General features: G+C 43.8%; 1 protein-coding gene and 2 long non-coding RNA genes across 5 annotated transcripts in view; 1 reads left to right on the forward strand and 2 right to left on the reverse strand.

Moving 5' to 3' along the window:
- vex (somatomedin B and thrombospondin type 1 domain containing protein vexed) overlaps positions 1 to 22,327 on the reverse strand; it is a 66,288-nt gene that overhangs the window by 22,196 nt on the left and 21,765 nt on the right. The window contains exon 2 of the mRNA XM_069045115.1: positions 4,262 to 4,453. Within this exon, the coding sequence (XP_068901216.1) occupies positions 4,262 to 4,453 (192 nt within the window). The remainder of the gene's footprint in view (positions 1 to 4,261; positions 4,454 to 22,327) is intronic.
- Positions 119 to 3,598, reverse strand: LOC138128912 (uncharacterized). The gene is made up of 2 exons (XR_011158950.1): positions 301 to 3,598; positions 119 to 253 (listed from the first exon to the last, which is right to left on the reverse strand). It is a non-coding gene; the product is annotated as an uncharacterized lncRNA (long non-coding RNA).
- LOC138128914 (uncharacterized) lies at positions 4,449 to 17,330 on the forward strand. Of its 3 annotated transcripts, XR_011158952.1 has the most exons (4): positions 4,449 to 5,126; positions 5,233 to 5,483; positions 5,536 to 5,589; positions 16,140 to 17,330. It is a non-coding gene; the product is annotated as an uncharacterized lncRNA (long non-coding RNA). The 3 variants fall into 3 exon arrangements; XR_011158951.1 differs by lacking the exon at positions 16,140 to 17,330 and having other exon boundaries at positions 5,536 to 7,546; XR_011158953.1 differs by lacking the exon at positions 16,140 to 17,330 and having other exon boundaries at positions 4,449 to 5,093; positions 5,536 to 7,546.

Here is a 22,327-nt window from a genome sequence, read left to right on the forward strand (position 1 = left end):
AAACACTTTTTCGCCGATTTAACACGACCGGAGGAGGCGTCTTGACCCGGTCGCAACATTCTTCGCCACCGCCCACGCACGCCGCCCCCTCGCCCTCGCACAAAAGCCCCAAAACCAGTCTCAGCGCATGTTTTTATTACCAAAAAATAAACAACAAAATACAGGAATGGGTGCGGCACCGCCGACCACGCACCACACCACAAATTGCTACCGCCAGGGCCGGACTAGTGACGGGAACAGGACAAATCTCTCCCTGCGGAAATCAGTCAGTTTTGATTTTTCGCCTGGGGGCGCCCTCACCTGAGCCCCTGCACAGGAGTATGTGGTGGACGAGGCAGGCCACGAACACGCCGCTCAGCACGACGAACACGATCGTCGACATTTCGAATTTTGACAGAAAAAATATTTTTTTGAAAACCCTGTCACTTTACGCACAGCGCCGCGATTATGTATTTCGTTTCGGAATTGGTGTTTGCTTCGAGTTTGGCTTTCGTGGCGGCGCCAAATAAAAGAATAAAAAGGGAAAACGCGATCCGGCCCTGGAGGCGCGCCGCAAGACATGATTTAATCGTTAACGGTGTAATCGTGGATTGAATTATTATCCGATTGCGGATAACGAAGTAATTAATCCATCAGTGACCGCCGCAGTTGATTATTAGTGCGTGGGGAGGCGGCGCGATGATTGATGTTGGCGGCTTGTGTACCGCATCGGATCCAAGATTGGAATTTGAAATTTTTCGATGCGTTTTAATGCGAAAAAAATAAATATTTGCGCGGAGGGCAAAAAACGGAGAGATTCCAGGACGGAATGAGAGTGAGCACGTCACGGGAAAGTGAAATGAAAAGCCGAGTGAAATAATTGTTTAAATTAACAAAAGACCGGAGAAAACAGAGAAGAAAACCTACAAATTGCGAATTGTATCGTGCTGGTTGCTCAAAAATATTCAACATTCTTTTCTTCGTCATGCAAAAATTTTAACATTGTGACGGGGAAAAAATTCTGAAACATTTTTACTGTATTTGACGTAAAAAACCCTTTAATAACCTTTTATTCCTTTCAACTTTATCTCTATGATAAACAAAGCGAAACTCCTTTGTCAACGTTGGCCGTTCCCCATTTTATGCATGACATTACACGTGACATAATTATACCTTCGCAAAGCTAATTTTCCCTTAATTTAAAATACAGTAGCTCCAACATCAGGCTCTAAATGGATGTTTTTAAGATCCACTGAAAAATTTGAATATTTTATAGCACGATGATCGTTTGAAAAGTTTTCCACTTTTGGTTCTGTATTGAGTATTCTGTATTCTGAGAAAATGGCGTCGAGGGGCGGGGCTTGCGCCACTTTTGACTTCAGCTTGTCTAATCCTTTAATTTAAGCCCGAACAGAATAAGATGTATTTGTAACAATGGGAAATGTGCTCCTTTTAGTACCTTTTGGAATTTTTGAAAATTTTACATTGTATTTTATTTATAATACTTATAACAGATGTGCAAAAACTAATGTGTGTGAAGTAATCAGCGCATTTTTGGACATACGTCTGACGTTTCGTCCATATTCGGCAAGGACGTTCCGAACCACGGCCAACTCCCAAAGTGTTTGTTTTCGAACACCCGTTATAAACAAAAATTTGTAACCAAAATAAACCGACGAAAATCGATTTCTTTTGCGAGTCAAAATGAAAAGAACTGTCACATTGTTATAAACTTGCACCGGCAAGTTTTATTACTTTAAATTAAATTCTAATGCCTAACGGATTCAGCAACTCCGAAACCACTGCGACATAAAAGTTGACACTTTCATCTAAATTGAGCCCTAGAATTATGATATTTAAATTAAGAAATGAAATTCTGTAATTGGATTCATAAATAAAAGCCGTTTCTCATTTCGAGTTTGAAAGTTGCGACGACTTCCGGCTGAACCTGAACCAAAAAAGTCGAGAATTTGATACTAATTATTCGTGTCGGGTGTGTGGGCGGCGCACATTCATACATGCAACAGAATAATGAGATGATATTTGTTTTTTTTTTGGAAGTAATAAGTAGGGGGGTGCGGATTACACCCCCGAACGAAACTGGAAAAACACCCGGAAAAACAACCGAAGAGGAGACGCGTAATGTGCGTCATCTCCAGTCGCTGAATCGTCGGTGTCAGCTTTCCCGTTTCTCGAAACCGCCCCTTGTACCCTCTTCTCCTTGCAATAATCCAAACACTTCTCGATTTCACACGATTATCCGAAGAGTAGTCCTCCGCTTGCCGCTCTCGCATTTCCCATTTCCAGTCGTCAAAAGACGCCCGTGCTTCATTAAAAATAACGGCGCGCCGCCCCCACCTGTCGCGATTAATCTCTCCGCCCCGATAACGAACAAAAAAAAACCCCGGAAAATAAAAACACGCATCCCCTAATGATGGGTGAGCGTGCCGTCGCCGGTGCACCGAGTCGAATTTACATTCGAAGAAGGGGATGATGGACCGTGTGCAGGACCGGCTTTGGGACCCTTTTCGTCCGATACCTTTTCCGTCGTAGGCATTATGATAACGCGCCCCCTGCCCCAAATAATGTCGGCATAAATTTGTCGTGCGTAATGGGGACGGCGAGGGTTGGGGGTGGCGAGGCGGTCGGAGGCGTGAAAGCGTGCCGGGTGTATTGTTTTAGTGTCTTGGAAGCTAGTAAGTTTGGGTTTTGAGGGTGCGACGAGGTTGTTACGTTGTTAGGGGTGTGCGTGGAAAGTAATGGGGCGAAAATTATAATGACAATTAGATGGTCGATTGTTGAGAAGTGGCGGCGGCCGCTCCGGGGATTCCCAGGGATGGACTTGAACGCTATCGATTTTACACATTCTGATACTTTCAAAGCTTCTAATCTGGGGGGGTGGCGAACAAAGTTGTGAAGCTCGAGGGGAGACAACAACGTAATTAAAACAGCGCAGATGACTCTAACGCGACAATTTTTACCGTTCATGCACCCCCTCCCCGCAATTTTTCCACTCACCGCTTCCGTGCCTCACCTCACTAAATTCCCGCACCCCATAAAATAGCGGAACATTTTTCGACCAGACTCCATTTTTAACCCGCGACTTCCCAACCGTGCCGTGCACGCCGCCACTTCATTCCGCCGCGCCATCACCCAAATTGAATATTGATATTTTTCGTAGGCGGCGATTTTTCCCGTTTCTTCTTTTTCCCCCTCGGTGGCTATGCACATGCAATTCCCGGCCGTGCCGGGCGGCGCTGCGTTTCGCTAATCGAATTCGCGTTGCGGCGGAGACGGCTCTGGCTGTAATTCGATTTTGGGGGCGGCGTGAGTCGATGTGACGGCCGCATAAACATCGCCCGTCATCTGGATGACAATTAAGGATGTCGTTGAACAAGCGATCGCATTAGGGCGGGGGGCGGCGGAGACATGCCGTCTGGGCCGATCGCCCAGATTACGCCGAAACAACGGCGACGAGTGTGGATTGCTGAAATGGGGGCGGCGGACGGGGGCGGCCCTGGTTCGAACACACCTGACCCGTAGGTGCAGATTTTTTGTTTTTGTTTTGCAAACCGTGGCTCAGCTTGCTCTTGACAGGTTACGTTGGAGTTGGAAAAACTTTGTTGCCGGGATTATCAATAAATGGAACGGAATTGACTGACAGTTTTAAAATTGACTTAACGTAAATTATGAATCTGCGAGTCTGAGTTGCACTTTTCGTTCGTCGATTTATTGTTTTTTTCTCTTTCAACAAGTTGAGCAAATAGAGACAACTCCCTGATAATAATCCCGCTATTGTGGAGGGACTCTTCAGAACATTACGACAATGAAACTGTGAAAGTACTTCTGTACTGCTCGCGGTGGCGTTAAATAAATCAAACCGAGCACTTCCTGGGGGAAAATTCTCCGGTGTTGCCCCTTCCGATTCGCGCCCTCTCCCGCGCCGACCGATTTTTTACGATTATCCCCATTAAACCGTAAATTCCTGCGGCACGGCTCGCTGTCATTTTCACTCAAAACCGGTCGTTCGTGATTTACGCCCCGCTTATGTGTTGTGTTTACGGCTACGTTACAAATTTCAACAGAAAAACCGCACCGCAGCCGTTAACCGCGTGATTTATCGCCTCATTACGTCATCCGATACGGTCGTTTTACGACCAATAATAAAACCACCGACTACATTAACTTACGACTTATACACAATCTGCGACGTGAAGGGTTTACGACACGTTTATTCGCCCCCTATTTGCATAACGTTACGGACGTGAAAACCACCACTTACCTTTGATGGCAGGATCGGGATGGTGGTGACACGTCGATACCTGGCAGCCCCGTCGCTGCTCCAAGCTGGGACAGTGGCGGCCGCCGTTCTGGGGCTGGATTTTGATCGATCTGGTCCTGGACATCGAGCCGGGACCGCAGTCGGCGTCGCACGGTGACCATGGACCCCACGAGGTCACCTGGCAATCCACCACTGCAACCGAAAGTCGTTTCAGCAACAACAATCATTTCCAAAACAAACACAAATGTGAGGTTATGTCGGAACAAACATTAACCGCGACTACAGTTGTTGCTATAACTTTACCGGCATTATTGGGGTGGCGACAAAAAGAACAAGCCGGAAAGTCGTCTCAAGTGTTTCTTCGCTGGCGCCGCATCGTTCAAGCCTTTCACGGGTTTGTTTATTGTGCGAAATTTGCCGGCATTGTTGAGAGATAACCTGTCAAACGACGTCTAGTGCCAACTTTACAAAATCAAACGTCCATTTTTATTCCACATTTTAACCCCACAACACTCTGAAGTCATTTCCATTCAATTAAAACCAGTCGACCACTTTGCAACCAACAACTGTTTTAGTAAATTACCAAAAACGGATTTATTTTTTAGTCATAAATCCGAATTAGTTGGTTCGGTAGGGCACTTAGTGACGTACTTTTTCTAGGGTTGGCGGCGTCAGCAACAATCTTCACGTTCGTGCGACTCTTCAAAAATGTGCTTTCAACCCCCTCAAACCGCAGTTTACTCGAGTTATTCCACCCGTTCGAGACCGGATTCATGAAATTTAAATAACTTGCATTAATTCCATGCATAAATCGATGCTACCCGCAAAAACGGTACGTATTACCGGTTGCATTGAATCCTAACCGGTAAGTGAAGTAAAATTGCGGAATTTGTGCGGACGACGCCCCCATCTTCGATCAAACCGCAAACATCGTCACTGTTTCCGATTTTTTGTAATTTTTTATTTTCTAGAGTGCAGACACAAATAAATCGAGAGTCGGCTGTGCGAAGCCCCAGGTAACGTCAAGTAAACGATGTTTACGTTAAATTAAAATCCGACTGACAAAATTAAGCTTCTTTGGCTCATTGTTCGGTGTAAAAGCGAGGTAATTAAAGCTGGCGATGTTCATTAAATTTAAATCGATGGGAAGCTGACTGAAAAAAAGATTCATCCGCAAGACCGAACAGTCGGTAAAACAGGAATCAGCGTTGCCAACTTTACAGTAGTCCCGTCTCCCGTTTTGAATTATTTATTTATTTATTTTATTTTTGTAGGTGGATCCAGCATGTGGCGTGTTTCTCTCTTTGTGTGCAGTCATGCTGATGAACGTAGGTACAATTTAACGATTTTTATTTTTTGGTGCGGCATAAAAGGTCGGATGTTTACTTGATGTTTTGAATTGAGGTTAAATATTTTTCCTGAAATCTCTCCCAGATTTGTACCGTATACAACAAAAACCACTGGAAATGATACAATCGTACATGTTTGTGTTGCGCATCAGCAGAAATTATTTCATTTGAGGTTCAGTAATGGGAAAATGTAGAGAAATTTTCAGCTAATTGCAGGAGGGCTTTTAATAAACAATAATGTAAACAGTAGCAATATATTGGAAAGTTCGATTAGATCGATATAAACTGGATAACAAACTGTCCAAACAAGTGTACGACTGATTTGGGAAAGCCGTCAATTGCAGTAACGCAAATTGAAGTGTACAAATCAAAATTAACAACGACATGCGCCAATGTATGCAGTAATTAACAACAACAACAACGTTACGTGCGGTGATACGCTGGGGTAACATTGAAAGCGAAAATTAACACCGAAAAAAATTTTTTTTCGTCGAGCGGTCTCCAGAGAAAAGAGGTATAAAAAAAGACGCCCCGATAAAGCCATTGTTTACACAGAAGAGGCCATACACACACAACACAAAAACTGGCATCAAGTCCTATTATTACAGTGTCGAACACGGTCGATTTTGATATTCAGCCGGCGTCGCCGATCACAATAGAATCTTTTGTGTGTAGAAAAGACAAAAGAGCTTCCCCGCCGACGATTATCTCGAGGCCCGCGATAGCGACACTCCCGGGAATTTAATTTCTTCGGTAATTACCCAGATTTGTGGATTAATTTGGTAAGAATGTGGCCCCGCGTCGGTCGATCGAGCCAGATCGAAATCTTACACCCCCCTTTACCGGACTGTTAGGGTAAAAATTTTCCAGTCGCGAGTTCGTTATCGCCGTCTCGCGGGATCAGACCTTCCGTTTCTTGTCCACATTCAGCTCCTCCGCACGAGCTTTATTTCGGCTAATGACAGATGGCGGCGATTAAATTTTACGGCCGCGGCCGTAACAGTCAACTCAAAGAGTTTTAGGGCTGCGTCTCCGTAACGACGTCGTTTTTAGTCCCGGAGTTATTGGATTGAGTTACATTCTTGAATTCTGGCCGGCGAAATATTGCGGCCAGCCACAGAAGCATCCGTCCGTGAAGAACTGTATCGGATTTCGCAGACGGAGCTACCACTATCGAGTGGTATTTTTACGTCCGGCCGTGGTAATTACAAAGCGGACATAAATCGAACCCTCCGGACAAAAGACCTCTAATTTCCTGCCGAACAATCGGGTTCAATCAGGGCGCCGATTGTTTTTTATATATATTGGTGGGAAGGGGGACGGTTTTCCGCGATGCGGATGCAACCCGCACCCTCGTCGGGGATGGAACGACACGCGAGCAGCTTTTCCATCAGTCAGTGTCCTTTTCAATTACGGAGCGGCGCTGTCGCGCATCCGGAACGAAAGGAGACGGACAAGGATCAGCGAGGAGTCGCGTGCTCTTCACAATTAAATAACGGAACTGTCGGACCGGCGGATTTTTGTGCAATCTCGAGGCCGGATTGAAATCGAGACGCGAGGCTTCGCCAAATTAAAACTCTTAAGTAGGGAAGAGTTCGGCAGTCGACGAGTGTCTCTAAGCTTTTTGCGAAAGTTTCTTTTTTGCAACGGTTTTTAATGGACGTGCAGGTTTATTAGAATGAAATGGACGCGGTGCGGCTTCAATTAGACCAAATGGCGTAAATGTGTAAGCCGGTGTGCTACAGAAAGGTTCGTTTTGCTTATTAACAGAGGTGAACTGGTGAATTTATAATGGGCATCTAATGGAAGCATGTATTAAGTTTGACGAGCCTGGTTTAAAAATTCAGGGAGGTTTTGGAAACAAGTGACATACTGTGCTGTGGTAGAGTCACGTCAAAACATCCCATCGTTAGTTATTTCAACCTGAAATGGTACGTTTAAAAGAAGGCAAAATAACCCAACTTGCCTTAAACAAATGTTAATGGTTCACGACAGAATGAAAGGAATCAGTTTGTTTGGGAACCGCTGAAAAATTTCAAATTTAGCGGGCATTTTTGACGTACGGCCAACCCAAAATGTCAAAAAAATTTGTCATTCGAGGTTATGTTTTATTTTTATCGTTTTTTTGAGTTTCATCATGAATCTTTGATAAAATTTGTAAAGTGATGATAAAATAGTGTCTGCAACTTATTCAGAAAACAACAAAGTAAAAAGACTGTAATTGTGAGTAAAAGCATAAAATAAAACATCAAAGAAGTTGCTCAAAATGCTCGCCATCGTTTGCAATCCAAGGTTGTGCACCACGTGCCCATGAAAGTCGAAGTCGATTCGGAATGCCTATATTTTGACGAATTTCCTGAGCGGCGTTTTGAGCTCGCAGCCAAGCTACTCAAGACGCTGAATACATACTTGTTCGTGACTGATTTTCATTGGCGGACAAGATCGCGCTTATTCATTTCGAAACGTCCGAAATCGCGAAGATACTGCACAACGTTTACAAAGGTTCGTGCATTGGGAAGTATCCCTTGAGGAGACCTTCACCGTAGATTTGCCGTGCTAGCTCTGAATGTTCACGAGCTTCGCCACAGATCAAAATCATATCGGTTTTATCCAGGTTGGTGAAAGCCATTTGTGATTTAAATTGAGGTTAAGATTAAAGTTCTTGTCAAAGTGACTTAATTTTGAAATAAATGACAACAAAAAAGTCTACTATGATTTTTTCTGGCCCATTTTTTTCATCAAATTCAGTGACTCCCAAACTTGTTTGAAAAATTTTTAGCCCCTTTTTTTCGAAAAATATCAACATTATTGGCTCGATCGTTACCTACTACTGGTTAAAATATCTGCACAACTTTCAAAGTCACCTGGATATATTTCAAAATGAAACACGTGAATCATGTGAGAATTCTGGTTTTGCTGTCTATGAAGAAGGAGATAAAAAGATTAAGACATAGACGAGTCAGAGTAGTCTACGAGAAAAAAACAGATGATAGGCTTCGGTATTCCAAGCGAAAAAATAGTAATCACAGCTTGTGCTCAAACCATTCTGAGGAGCAACTATATACGAGGATCCACGTCAGCACCAAAAGCTATTGAAAACACAACAGTTTAATTCGGAGTTATTCAAGAATATCTTTCTGCACTGGCAAGAAAAGGTGTTTGACAGAGTCCTAGTAGGACTTTCAGGGTACTGTACAAGATTGTGAAGGAGGTGGTAAGGGACCTAGTCGAAAATTAACAATGGAGTACTGGACGACGGAGGTTCGTAGAAGAAAAGCTTCCCAAAAAGAAAACGGAAGAAATTCTGCAATCAAGCAGATCAAAGAGAATATTATTCCGTCATGAGCATCTTCCATTCAACTTTTCTCATTCAAGTAATACATTTTTCAAATTTCTCGAGCAAGCTATTAAAAAAAATCTTTAATTTCTTAACGCCAAGAAAAGTAGAAGATCAGAGCTATTGACACCAAACTCTCCAGATCTCGAGTCTAATGAGAATGAGCCTACACGTGACGTACTTCACAAAAGATCTAAAGGGATAAAAAAATAATTACTGTGTTCACGTTATTTGCTTTTATGGTTTACTGAATTTTTATATACGAGTAAATTCTCATCAGTTTTAATTCATCCTAATTTCTCTTAATATTTTTTTTCTCAGAGCTATATTTGCCTTCTATTTCAAACGAATACAATGGTAATTAATGAAGTTTTTTTTTTCGGTGATAGTAAACGAATCCACAAATTAAACACATCCGTCAGACTGAACTCGGAATTAACCCGCCGACGCAAAAACGGAGAAATAATTAATAAAAAAAAAACAAAAATCGTAGAATCTTCGCAAGGAACCCTTCGAGCTAGCATCCCCCACCCCCGAAACCGTATCCCAGATAAATCGGCTGAATTACGCCGTTTTTCCACTCTCCCGCATCCCCCATCGGCGATAATTAACAAAGATCACGCCAACCGACTGGATCTGAATTTTTTTCCCTCTCGTTTTTTTTTGCCGCGACCGGAATATGAAGCGCGCCACGACGTGAACGTGCCTTAATTATGCTGTCCGTCGAATAAGTGACGTGATTTTCCGGTGGCAGCTCCTGTTTTTTCAACGTGCACGTTTCTCTCCCCTTTCGCAACGTTCCCAAGAGGGATGGAAAAATGCAGTCGGATTTGTGTCGGGTAGCGGGGGTGGTCTGCGCAAAGACAGTTGTTATCTCTTCAGAGCTATTTTAAAACTGATCCCTCGTTAAGTAAAAAGCGGTGTTAAGGACGGGTGAAATATGGGGGGACGTCGACACGGAGGAAACGTTCTATTTGTGTGGTTACGGTCGATGTTTGTTTTTCCTCTGTAAAACCGGAGGGTTATTTCTGGGAGATAGTTGGCACGTGTCCGAAGACGAACCGGTCTAAGATGGGGGATTGGTATTTTATGGGGTACGCAAGGAGAACGGGACTAAATGGTGGGATTAGAGGCTTTAAAGATCAAAAAAGAGCGAAAATAGCGTTGGGAGGGTGTCATTTGTGAAGATCATCAAGATTTGCAGATCAGAATCCTGCAGACGGAGGAAGTTGAAAATAGAAGTGGGCTTAAGGTGGCTCCTTGAGTCACACCACATGTTGGAAAGAAGCTCTACAACTCAACAATAATAATAATGAGTTTAGTTGTTTTGGATGAAACAATCGAAATTACGAGACATTTTGGTTGTGAAAACATGTCGTACATGTTCCACGTCACATCAGTCGTCTCGATAAATCCTGAAAAGCCCCGGGGGTGGAGTGAAAAGTTGGAATTCCCCATCGTCGGAGGGATAACCGGAGGATTTGTTTACGTACGTGTGTCGCTAATGCTCCGTTACAAATTAGAAAAGGTCACAATTCGTCCCGTGAAAAATTGATGAATAAGCTCGCTGCGAGGTTAATTGAGCAAATCTGACGGCTGTCACTGTGCGAACATTTCAAAGCAACTTCCAAGGGCTTACAATAATGGTGTTATAACGGGGGAGATAAATGGATTAGGGCATTCATCGAGCTCCCGAACCTGTGTGCCGTCCCACTCGGTCCGACAATAAAAACTACACATGTGTTAGGTCTGGACGTTGCGCGGACCACAAAGAAACCATCAATCGTGGAAAGCTTGGCGTTTCCAATTTTTCGTCGATGACGACGAAATTGGCAAGTCGAAACCAAATCCGTAGTGTACGAATACATAATTCGTTTGGGGGCGGTTGCGTCGAATATTCCATGTTTCTGGTGTTCTCGTTTAGAATTTCGCGATAACTGGAAACATCGATCGCCGCTGTCGCTCCTTTGTTTATTATGTCGAAACGGGGGTGGAAAGCCGTCTCAATTAGCACAAAGCGACCTCTAATTAAGCGGAAGAATTTAATAAAAAAAAGCCGCCCCCCATCGAAAAAGAAAACGCGAAAATTCCCCCAGTCAAAGTCGACACGACGAGAGGACTGGGTTGAATCCGAATTAAATCATAATTAGAAAGGTCCCTGTCAAAACAACGAGAATCCGTTCGGCTCGTCTCGCCGCCCCTTGTTCGAAGCGATCCAGGCCGCGGCGTGCACGGGCGAGGAGAAGCCGCCGCCCGTCCACCGGGGGTGTCTTTCTCCTGTCCGAAATTAATTAAAATTTAAATTATGGAAGTCGCGTGAGCGGGAAATTCATTAGGGCCCGTCAACGGGGCAAATGTCGCACGCGCGCGCGCGTGTGTGTGTGGATAGAGGGGGAGGCAAAAATGCGGCCGCCCCCACAGGACGGGACGATTAGAAATAAATTAGGGGATTATTGAGCCGAACTAAACTTTGGAGGGGATAACGCACATATTTTAAACGAATTAAACGGGGATGATGCAGATTCGAGCGAAATGAGCCCCCGGGGGGCGCGCCGGCAACGACAACCGGAACCCTCGTCTCGGGACCAACGTTCGACCGACAAAATTTCCGGCCGCAGCCCGGGCCGTTATTGTGGAGAAAGGGGTGAGTGTGTGTGCGAGAGCGGCGGGGACGAAAGGACCACCCCCAAGAAATTCGAAAAATTCGAGCTGAGGCAGAGAAGCAAGTGAAGTCAGGGGGGGGTGCGGTTGGTCAGATGTCGTCCAGAGACGATCCTGACCTGACAGAAGTTGCCTTTGGTGACGATGATAAAGATGCAACAATTAATAGATGTTGCAGTTCGAGAAGTTCTGAGAAAGATTTTTAACTGGTGGTCAGCCAAGAAAATTGTACTGCTGCACTGTAATGCATACGGAATGAGCCGATCGGAAGAGAAAGATTGATTAAGCTTTCCCACAAGCGACATCTACTTGTTTGCATAACCAAACCATTCGTTTTTCTCTTTGGAACGGGAAAAAAAATGTGGCTTTGTCGCCCAACGTGTGGGTCGCTAATGGCCCTCGCAATTAAAAACCAACTTATTACCGCAAAAGCGACCGGAAAAATCCAGCGTCAACCCTCAATTCTAAAGGCAACTGGCGGTGATTTCCCGATTTTCCTTCCGCCTCTTTTCATTAACTGCGATAACAGATGTCGGCGAACGTTTTGCATTATCAGTTTTAGGGATAATGGGATGAAGCCGGGAGAGCGACGCCACTTTCCTCCACTAACTTCCACATAAATTAAAAACGACGTCGAACGCCGTCCCGAAATTAAACGGGACGGAGGGTCGAACGTCGGATGTGACTTTGCATCCTCTCGATAGATGTCAGCGGGGGCGAAAAGAGCGCCAGATTCGAAACGACTTTGGAATTTGATTTGAAGCGTGTCGTCGTTGGAGAAGTACGTTGGAAGTCTTCATTAGAGTGATCCGTTTACTTTTGAGGGTCATTGTGGAGATTAAAAGGGAAAAACGTGGATGAGGGGAGACGTCTGGTCGTGAGGATTGAGCGACGTTTCGGAAAATTCGTGCGGAAAAACGTTCTTCACTTAATTACGTCGGCGAAAAAGTATAAATCACTCCATTTGGCATATTCCAGGCGAACACACGGCTTCGATAAGATACGAAACGAACAAAGCGCCCGTCCCGAGGAAGCCGAAGGCTGCCCTTTCAATTAACTCCAGCTATCGCTTCGATATTTTTTCGCAGCCGTATCAATTGTATCGCTCACGCCGCCGCCCCGCCGTCAACCTCTCCGCCCCCGCGAACAACCGAATCTGTTTGACAACCCGATCAAAATTATTTGCCCCAGACTCAGTCCGCGTTCATTATTTATGAACGAACCGCGCATCGATTCATTCCGGAAACGGCGTAGGTCGGGGGGTCCACCCCTGCGTGACTCCTTTCGCGCTCCCGGAAAAGAAGCCGGGAGGAGCGGGGTCGCGGGCGGGGCGCCCGTTTAACATTACAAATAGCAATTTATTACCGGATTCGGTTTGTTTACGACAGCGACGTATTTATTTGCTTTCCGTTGTCAATATTTGGCGAAACGGAAGCTCCGGCGGGACCGCCGTTGATCGATCGGAGTTTTGGCGCCCGACGCGTGGCCGCACTTTTCCCCAACGGAAATAGAACCGCGCGACTTTCCGAGATCTTTGACCCCCCGCTCGGATCGCGTCACACGCATTCGATAATTTATGGATGGTGCAGGTGCGAGGGGTGGGCGGCGGCGGTTGGTGGTTCGCATGTCGATTGTACGTCGGCGGCGACGGATAGGTGCAACAATGTGGAGGTCGAATGTGTGCACCGAACCGACGCGAAAATATTTGCACAGTGTGCAGCAAACGAGAAAACCAAACATGGACGAAAGGGTGGAAGGGGAAGGATGGGATGTTCACGCGATGTGCAGAAAAAGAGTATTGAATAAATTCGACTGGATAAAAGCAATGCGAGGAATATGGAGCAATAAAGATGCAAACGGTGAAATATACCGAACATGTGTCGTGCAGTTTGGATTCCTGCTATTATTTATTTTCTCTCGTGAGGATAAATTTGGAGAAGCGAAATACACCACCAGACGAGAGTGTGCATCAAGCTATGCAGCCGTCGTAAAATAACCTCAGCGGTCTCCGTTGAAGGCTGTCTACGTGACGTTATTCGGTTTCAGGTGCTATTATCCTTGGGCCACATGTTGAGCGACAAAAAAGTTGGTATTTTCCAGGAAAAACCACCAATATGCACCCAGTCATTTGTGCCAATTAAGCTACTTATCAAAATCAACTCAACATTCTCAGTGGGTGGATTGGAAGGCTACAAGTTGGGCGTCAAAAACATGAAAAATTAAGCACTCGGTGTGTCTATCCGTTTTAAGAGGCGTGCAGTGTCGGCAGACAGAAAACGGTTCGACTCATCCGTATGGCAGAACACAATGGTCAGGTTACAGTTCCTGGGGGTGGTTGATTTTAATAAATCAACATGTCGCAAATGGGGCTTCCATCGGTATCAAGGCTTGGACAGCCACCGAAAGGTTGATCTGCACGCGTCCCTCTTTATTAATTTTCTGTTATGTTTCCAAATCACAAAACAACACGAAACGGACGCGTAAATGGTTCCTCGTTTTTGGAGCTTCGCTAATTTTTATTTTTTTGCGTTTAGCCAACGGACGAGCAATTTGCGGCATTCGTTTTTTAACATTAACGATCAGATTATTTGCAACACTCGTGTTTTCACACCGGACGAGGAAAAACCATCGAAACTGGTCGATAAGTTTTAAAGTAATGTAATAAAAGTTGTCGGGTGGGTTTTATCCGGTGTCGAAAGGTTTTTTTAACTTTTCGTTGCGCCCCAAGGCAGCGGAATTTTATTGTTTAAATACGACTTACAGTTTTTGTAAGTTTCTGGAAACATTTTTTTTCCCGCGATTATAACACGGTTTTCTTTATAAAACTCGGAAGCGTAAAAATATTTCAGAGGCTTAAGTTAATTATTTTTATTAATTCGAATGTCGCGACAAGAGGCAAAACGATGACTCTAACGTGACAAAGTTTTGAATAAATTAGAACCTTGCCGTTTGGTTATAATGAAGTGCCTTTTTTTCTAACTACCATAAACTCATATAGTCATATATCAAAAGTGGGTGCTAACAGCTTCATTTAAAATATAGCGCGGAATTGCTTTTTATTCGAGAAAATCTATAAAAGTTTGTCCCTAACGAGATATTTAATGTACTTAACTGGTTGCGACAGAGTTTTAACTAGGTACTGGCATGAGCACCAGAATCACTATTTAACGTAATTTTAAGCATTTTTATGAAACTGAGTCCGCCTCAAAAGACTAATAATTTGCCTAACAGAAATTGATGAAAACTGAGCGACATTAGTTAATCAATGAATCATAAAGCAATAACGTGACCGCAAATAATGGTTCACCTGCTTTATAATTGATGTGATTTGATTGCAACGCTCATTATCAAATAGGAAAACAGAAAATGTCGTTGATCGAATTGGTCCATTGTTTCGAAAGTATAAAAAAACACATAATAATTAAGAATGTGATATTTGACGATAGGAACAGAAAAGAACAATTAATTAAAACGAAAAAATATTTCCCTGCACCTGAACGTGTTTTATAGAGGTATTGGATTCTCTCATGGGCTGTGACCTTGGAAATATCTGCGCGAAGGCGGAGCGATAAACCACCGAAAAATCTGTAAATAAAAACTGAAAACGTCGACTACTTTACATTCAAATAGACGGGAGAGAGAGACGACACTAACGTAACGAATGACGATGTTTTCCGGTCGGTTTGTAGTGCCTACTTGAGACAGATATGACTCATAGCCCATGAGAAAATCAAACACCTATACCTACACGGGATGTCATACAAGGCTCTAACTTGAACCACTCCTATTCCAACATTTTAATTTCGAAAATCTTTTATAAAACGTTAACTTGCCACGACCGTTTACTCTCCCAGATTATTAGAGAAGGAAAAATGTCGACACAATCAAATCGAAATTTTCAAAAGCTCCATTTTTTTTTTGTGGATCATACAACTCGTCCCACAACATCGCGCTTGAGAACGTCGAGGTTTATTGTAGCAACTGTGCAATTTTACTTATAAATTACTCCTCAAGATTCTCTTTTATCCTCCTGTAAACATCGGATTACGGTTCCGTGCAAGCGCAAAGAATTTCTTCAACCTCTCACGTAAATTGTCTCGAACGACTGCAACGAAAGTTTCTTGAATATTTGATGCTGAAAGCAAGGATTTTTATCCGCGACAAGGATGCACTCGCAGTCTGTTTAAGTTAAAGTACGGGTTGGATGAAGATTTGATGAGGTTTATTTTGTTCGGATGCTAATCTACAGATGACAGATGTAGGTATGTTTTTTTTCGAAAAAACGACACCATTATTATTGTTACAATGAGAACACGATATATCCATATCCGTAATATCCATTACGGATTAGAGATTATACTGAAATTAATTAATGAAGTTACAATGGAATGGGATTTCCCCGGCGGCCACCCATCCAAATGATGGTTAAAACTGAAGTTGCTTAATTTCACTGACCGATCGACAGTAGTGCTTTCACACCATTATTATTACTGGTAATACTAATAATGATATTAAACTTTTTGAATTCCAGTTTTTCCACGATGGTGATAAATTGAGTTAGTCTGCCCCGTTCGTGCAAAAGCTGCACTTCCACTTCCACGCCACCAGCCCTCGTCGGAATTCGCAAACTAAATACGGATTAGCACGACCTGGCAGACTTAACAATCGCGTTTTATTGCCTTTCGCTGTGAGACAAAACACCGGTTAAACTTCCACATTGTCGCCCAGGAGCGTTGGTCCTCGAAGAAGCTTTACGGTTCATTTAGCGAGATCCCCTCGTTCCCGCACGAAACCAGTCGGGTGAAGGCCGAACAAAACGAAAAGTCAACAGACACCGTCTTTCGAAAAAATAACAAAGACGAGAGGACCGTAAGAGAGCACAGACGTCGTGTGCATACACGCAGAACGGAGATTCGCAATTACAGGGAGAGAGAACGCGTGCGGCACGCGAAAGAAGCGAGCGACAGAGACGACAGGAGATAATTGCAGCGCGAAATCCCACTCCTGAGTAAGGACGCGACAGCGTCCGTCGTAAAAAAAGCCATTATACGGCATCGCAATTCTCAACAGGTTGTCATTGTGATGGGCCATCGGGGGCGTACATGGCCCCCCGCCACCGCCGCTCGCGGCCCGACGTTTCGTCCGTCGACCGCATCTCGACAATGCGCGACAGGCCATAAGTTATGCCCGCCGCGCTTTGTCCGTCGTTATTTATGCATAACTCGACGTTCCTTCTTTTTTTCCGGTCGAGATAAAGACGGAGGTCTTCGGTGATGGATGAACGCCCTCGCGCCTGCCGGTGGATGTGTGAGATTCACGGAGGCGGTGGAAGGATTCCAGTCAGAAGTCGACGAGTCGGACGGAAATTCACAAATCTGGATCGATTTAAAATCGTGACGGCTTTGAAAACCGTTCGACTTAAAATTCGACAAAAAAAAACGAATCGAGAGCGTGACGGTTTCGAGAAACGGTTAAGATCGCGATGGTTTTAAAACCGTTTCGTCTGAACCGGTTTCTCACACCATCAAGGAGTCAACAGAAGTGGCACTAACAGAACGGAGAAGGATTGCATTGGAAGCTTGAAATCCAAATAGATTTAAAAACCGTTTAATTTAAACCGATTTCTCAACCATCAAACTGACAAATCAAATAAACCAACTTAAAGGTTTAAAATCGTGATGGTTTTGAAAACCGGTTAAAAAACCATCTTGAGGTTATGAAACTCCAATGGTTCAAAACTGTAACAGTTGTGTTTTATTTAGACTTACTTCTAATTGGTTTCTCAAACCGGCCAACCTAAATTGGTTTACAACTATCACCATTTCGAAATCTCGTCTAAGACCGTGATAGTTTTAAAATCCAAGTTGCCAACTATAAATCAAATTAGATTCAAAACAGTAACAGCTTTAGAATTGCAATGGTTTTGAAAACGGTTTCATTTAAAGCAACGATGCCTTTAAAAACGGTTTGATTTAAATTGATCAGTCCGACAAAAATTGGGATTTAACCGGATAAAACCGGATTCTCAATTTCCAACCTGACCAGTTCAAAACTGGGATCGTTTTGAAAACCGGTTTTATTTAGTTTTAAAAAGGGCTAGATCAAAAGTGAGAATGCTCGAAAAATGCGATGGATTTGGGAATCGTTTAATTTAAACAGGTTATCGGTCGTCAAAAAATGGACAAATCTTGTGATCGATCAGAAATCAAAAATGTAACGATTAACCAGTTTAAAATTGTGATGGTTTTGAAAGAACTTCGTCACAAACTATAAATCTAAATCAGTGTAAAACGGCGATGGTTTTGGGGAAGGGTTTATAACCGCATCAGTTTTGAAAAGCGATTCATTTAAACCCTCTTCAAAGTGATCGCAAAAACAGTTTCCGACTTGGTGGTGGGCCTGGGGGCGGAACGAAACGGATCGTCTCATCCTCCGGTTAAAAACACGTCGAAGTCTTCACTTCTGTAAACTTTGTTTCGGTACCCTTTGAGATGGAGGTGGGAGCGAGGGACGGCGGCGGAACAAGAGCGGAACGTTTTAACTTTACATCATAAGAAAAGTAATCTGCTTTGGGGATCACGTGATCGACTTGCCATCCGGAAGACGACGCGTGTTCGACGCCGGAAACTCGCCCGGAGCACAAAAGGGCTCTCCGGTAATTTCGGAAGAATGAGAACGGGGCCGGGGGGCGGCGACTCTGCGACGAAATAAAAGAAGGAAATTGTAAGGGAGAAGAGTTGGGCGTGTAAACACGAAAATGAAATGTAAACACCGACTACATTTAAGAAAATAACATTTAAAAAGGACGTAATGGGGCAGAGGGATAGGGGGTGAGGTGACCTATTAAAATGGCCGAAGACGCGGAAGTCAAAGTGGATGGCGAGCGAGATAATCTAAACAGTGATTAAAAATGAAAAAAAGTCGTTTGTTTTTAGGGTACGAAGAAAAACAGGATGAACAAGAAAAACAAACACCTGGTATATTAAATACTTGAATGGTTAGGTCCTTAGCTTGCTGTGGAGTAATATTTAAAAAAAATGTTTACGCCGGGTCGTGTAGCGCGCTGGTCAGGTCGTAGATTAACCCACACGACTACTATCACGTGACTTGCTATTTTAAGCGCTGGCGACAAGCGAAAATGCAGAAATAAAATATTCTCGTTCGCCCCTCGTAATTTTTCACCGTTCCACGTTCTTAATCTTGCATTATTTTATCGACCCCCCCCCCCTCGTTAAGCTTCCGAACTTGGGCGTTCGCTGAGTGGTTTTACTAATTCAGCCGAAGTATTTTTTAACAACAATAAGTTTTTTCCTTCGGATCGACCGAGAGCGGAAGTTTTTCGTGGCGACGGCTTCCACGTAATTAAAACACAAGAAGGAGCAGCAATTAAAAATTAACGATCCTTGCCGGTTGCCACAAGCGAAATATCAAAAAGTCGAAAAGTTTTCCGATTAAGAGCCAAACAGAATAAATATTAACGCGGAGGCGTTTCTGAAAAGTCTGGAGAGCGCTAAAGAGTCGCGAGGGACGAAGGGAGAGGGATGTTTCGGTCTGTGCGAGTGCGGTCCGGACCCCTTTCACTTTGTTCCAACAAGTCGGGAGTCCAATTATGTTTCGATCAGGGCTGAAGACGTCCGACACAGGTATTCGATAAGTTTAATTAGTCGACAACAATCCTCAAGATGTCACAGTTAAGACACGTTCCCCAATTATTAGTCGAGGGCGAGACGTGCCTTGATCACGGGAGGAACAGACTGGAGTGGAGGGGGGCGGAAGGAGACGAGAACGAAAACGCTAAGAAACGACGCCACCACAACTGTTTTGTCTAAAAAGGCAAAAACAAGCAAGTTTTTGTGATCTAATCTGTTTGCGACCGTTTTGAAAAAAAATAAGTGAAGTTTGGAACGTACTCGTATGTATACAGAGTGAAATTCGTATTTTTCAAAGTTATATACCTATAGTCGCGGACAAAAAAAAAGTAGGACGAATTAAGAAGAATTAAGAAATTTAGCCAAAATTGAGATGAGTAAACCGGGGTTACTATAACAAACAAATAAATATAAAGGGAAAGCAAGTTTACATTAGCGAAAAAACATTGTCCTACTTTTTTTTGTCCGCGACTGTATATCTCCATTGAAAAAACTGCAATAGGTTTTGTTTGCCGATGTTGATGAAGACTTTTTCAAAGCGCCCACACAATTTTTCAAGCGAGACGCCATGAAATTTTAATGAGGGTCCGCAGGGGGGTGGGAAATTAACAAATTCGGGAAACACTTTGTGGGTGTAGATAAGACGTTTTATGTAGATAAGGGTTGTCAAAGAAAGTCGGTGTCAAAACAAAAATGTTAATCCAGGGAAAGTCATAAAAGACCCAGTTTTAGCTTGTTTGAGTTGGCTTTTGTGTAATTTTCATTTCTCCATGTATTTATTTAAAATGTCGTAATTGATACAAAGAACATCTGGAGTTTGTTCGTGGTGGGAGGGGAAAATCGGAAAAGCTGACGAAGAGATGATTATATTTTCTTTAATGGATAAAATAAATGTATCCGCCGTGTTGGTAAGGGTTGAGAAATAATATCTCCGCAGAGTTAGCAAACGTAATTTGAAAAACAAGAGTGACATACTTTTTTATATCGGGTGTTCATTAAAATTTCCCGTCAAAGTTGGCGTTGAAAAGTCGATTGTGAACGCACCACGGATTTCGGATCAGCTGTTTAACTCTGACCTCACTTTTGTCATGTTATCTAGTAAGTTATAGGTATTGGATTTTCTCATGGGCTATAAGTCATGAGCGCAAGGTCACAGCCCATGAGAAAATCCAATACCTCTACAGATCTTGCAATAGTTAAAAAGATTTTTTGGGTTTGTCTTCACCTTCATTCTAAAATTTAACACAATTTTGAAAAAGAGAGCTCTGATGAACATTTTTTATTTTTATTATAACCTTCCAAACTGTCCAAAAAATTTAAAGAATTTAAGAAAACTTTCCATATTGTCGAGACAAACAAAGAATTTTAATATGAGCTCTGTATAATAGGTCTTTCCACTTGACATAGTCTTTTTCTTATTTAGCGTAATACTCTGAAGATGTATAAACCATCCGAAACACATCAACTCGTTGAAGTTTTAACATGACAACGAGAATATCTCGAGTTTTCATAAGCGGATGTATTATTTTGCATTCGGTCCCGCCGCCGCCGCCGAATCCTCTCCGTTTCCTCGCGTCCCGCCCCCGCACCGAATAAAATTTTTATTTCGACGGCTCAGGTTGGTCCCGCGGGCCACCCCCAAACTGCCTTTTTATGCATTTTTAAAAACGCTTGCGAAACGGAACGCACCGTTCTCGCGCTCGATCGAGCCGTAATGACGCGCGGGGGCTGAATTACCGCCGCCCCCGCTCCATCTAAACCGCACCGGAAATCGGCCGTCACCCGACGACGTGATCGCGGGCGCATCTCGATCCGGGATTGCCTTTTTCCATCCCCTTGTTTCGCCGCCACCGTGCACGGCAATTTCCTCCCGTGGCCGTTTGATGTGACTCGTCCCTTTGTGGCCGCGCTCCCGCCGTCGCCGTCTTCGAACAAAAGAAGCTGCCGGAGCCGCCCGGAATTAAGTCGCGGCGCGCCCCCGCTAATGATGTGGCTAATAATTCCGGTGGAATTACCGAGCCGGTCCCGCCGCTCGGAAAAAAGAGAGCGTCGCTCCCCGCGCCGCCTCCGACATTTGCATTGTTCGGCAGTCGGGACCGGAATAATCCGGCACTCTAAGTAATGAGCGCTCTCGCCATTATGAGGAATGTTTTACGGCCTCTCCGGCCAGGTATGCTCGCGATCGTTTTTAACGCCGCTCCGGCCAATCCGGACCGTACGCCGGAACTGTAAATAAAAGTCCGGAAGGATTCGGGACGATTATTCCGGTACGTGACACCTCGATCGTAAAATATTCGGTTATTGTTTCAGCGCTGTGTTTATCCGGACGGATTAATGCGCGAAAGACGTGACGGCCACCCGGAAATCCGGAACGGTCCGGACTCGTTTGCGGCGCGCCGTTCTCCAAATCTGCGACACGAGAGAGGAGATCAGCAATTGGCAAAAAACATACGGTAGCTCTATTTTTTTTTTCTTTTGTAGGCGAAACGGGAACAATGGAGGATTTTTTTTTTTGGTGATCTGGTGTTACGGAATCCTGCTGACGGCACCTTCATTAGCGAAACAGGTCGCAAACGTTTAATTCGATCTCGAGACGCGATAACTCCTCATTTCCATATTTACCTGCACATGTACGCCGTGCAGAATGTCACGTGACCAATTTAACATCCTCGGCTTTGACGTTGGCAATTTCAGTTTCATTCCATTGTATGAAAATGACGATGAGTCAGGGAGGGGTTTTATGAAATTATCAGTAACGGTCTAGTAGCCTCTACATTATTGGATATACATTTTTTTCCAATGGTGATTTATCATTTATAATGTAGACCAAGAACGAAGAAAGTCAGGCAGAAAACAGATAACGATAGATGGGCCACGAGGCTACAATGAAACCTTTGTGGTGCGAAGGGAGAAAATCTTTAGTCCTTGATAAGAGAGTCTGCTTCTTAAACCAAAAACAAGAAATTGGAAGTAATGCAGAAAGAGTGGAGAGGAAGTACTGACAAAATAATCAATACACCGATTTTAGATCTTATGCAAAAATTATCCGTTTTGGTCTGCGAAGAATCTC

The sequence above is a fragment of the Tenebrio molitor genome, chromosome 4 (genome assembly GCF_963966145.1).
Source record: "Tenebrio molitor chromosome 4, icTenMoli1.1, whole genome shotgun sequence".
NCBI lineage: Eukaryota > Metazoa > Arthropoda > Insecta > Coleoptera > Tenebrionidae > Tenebrio > Tenebrio molitor.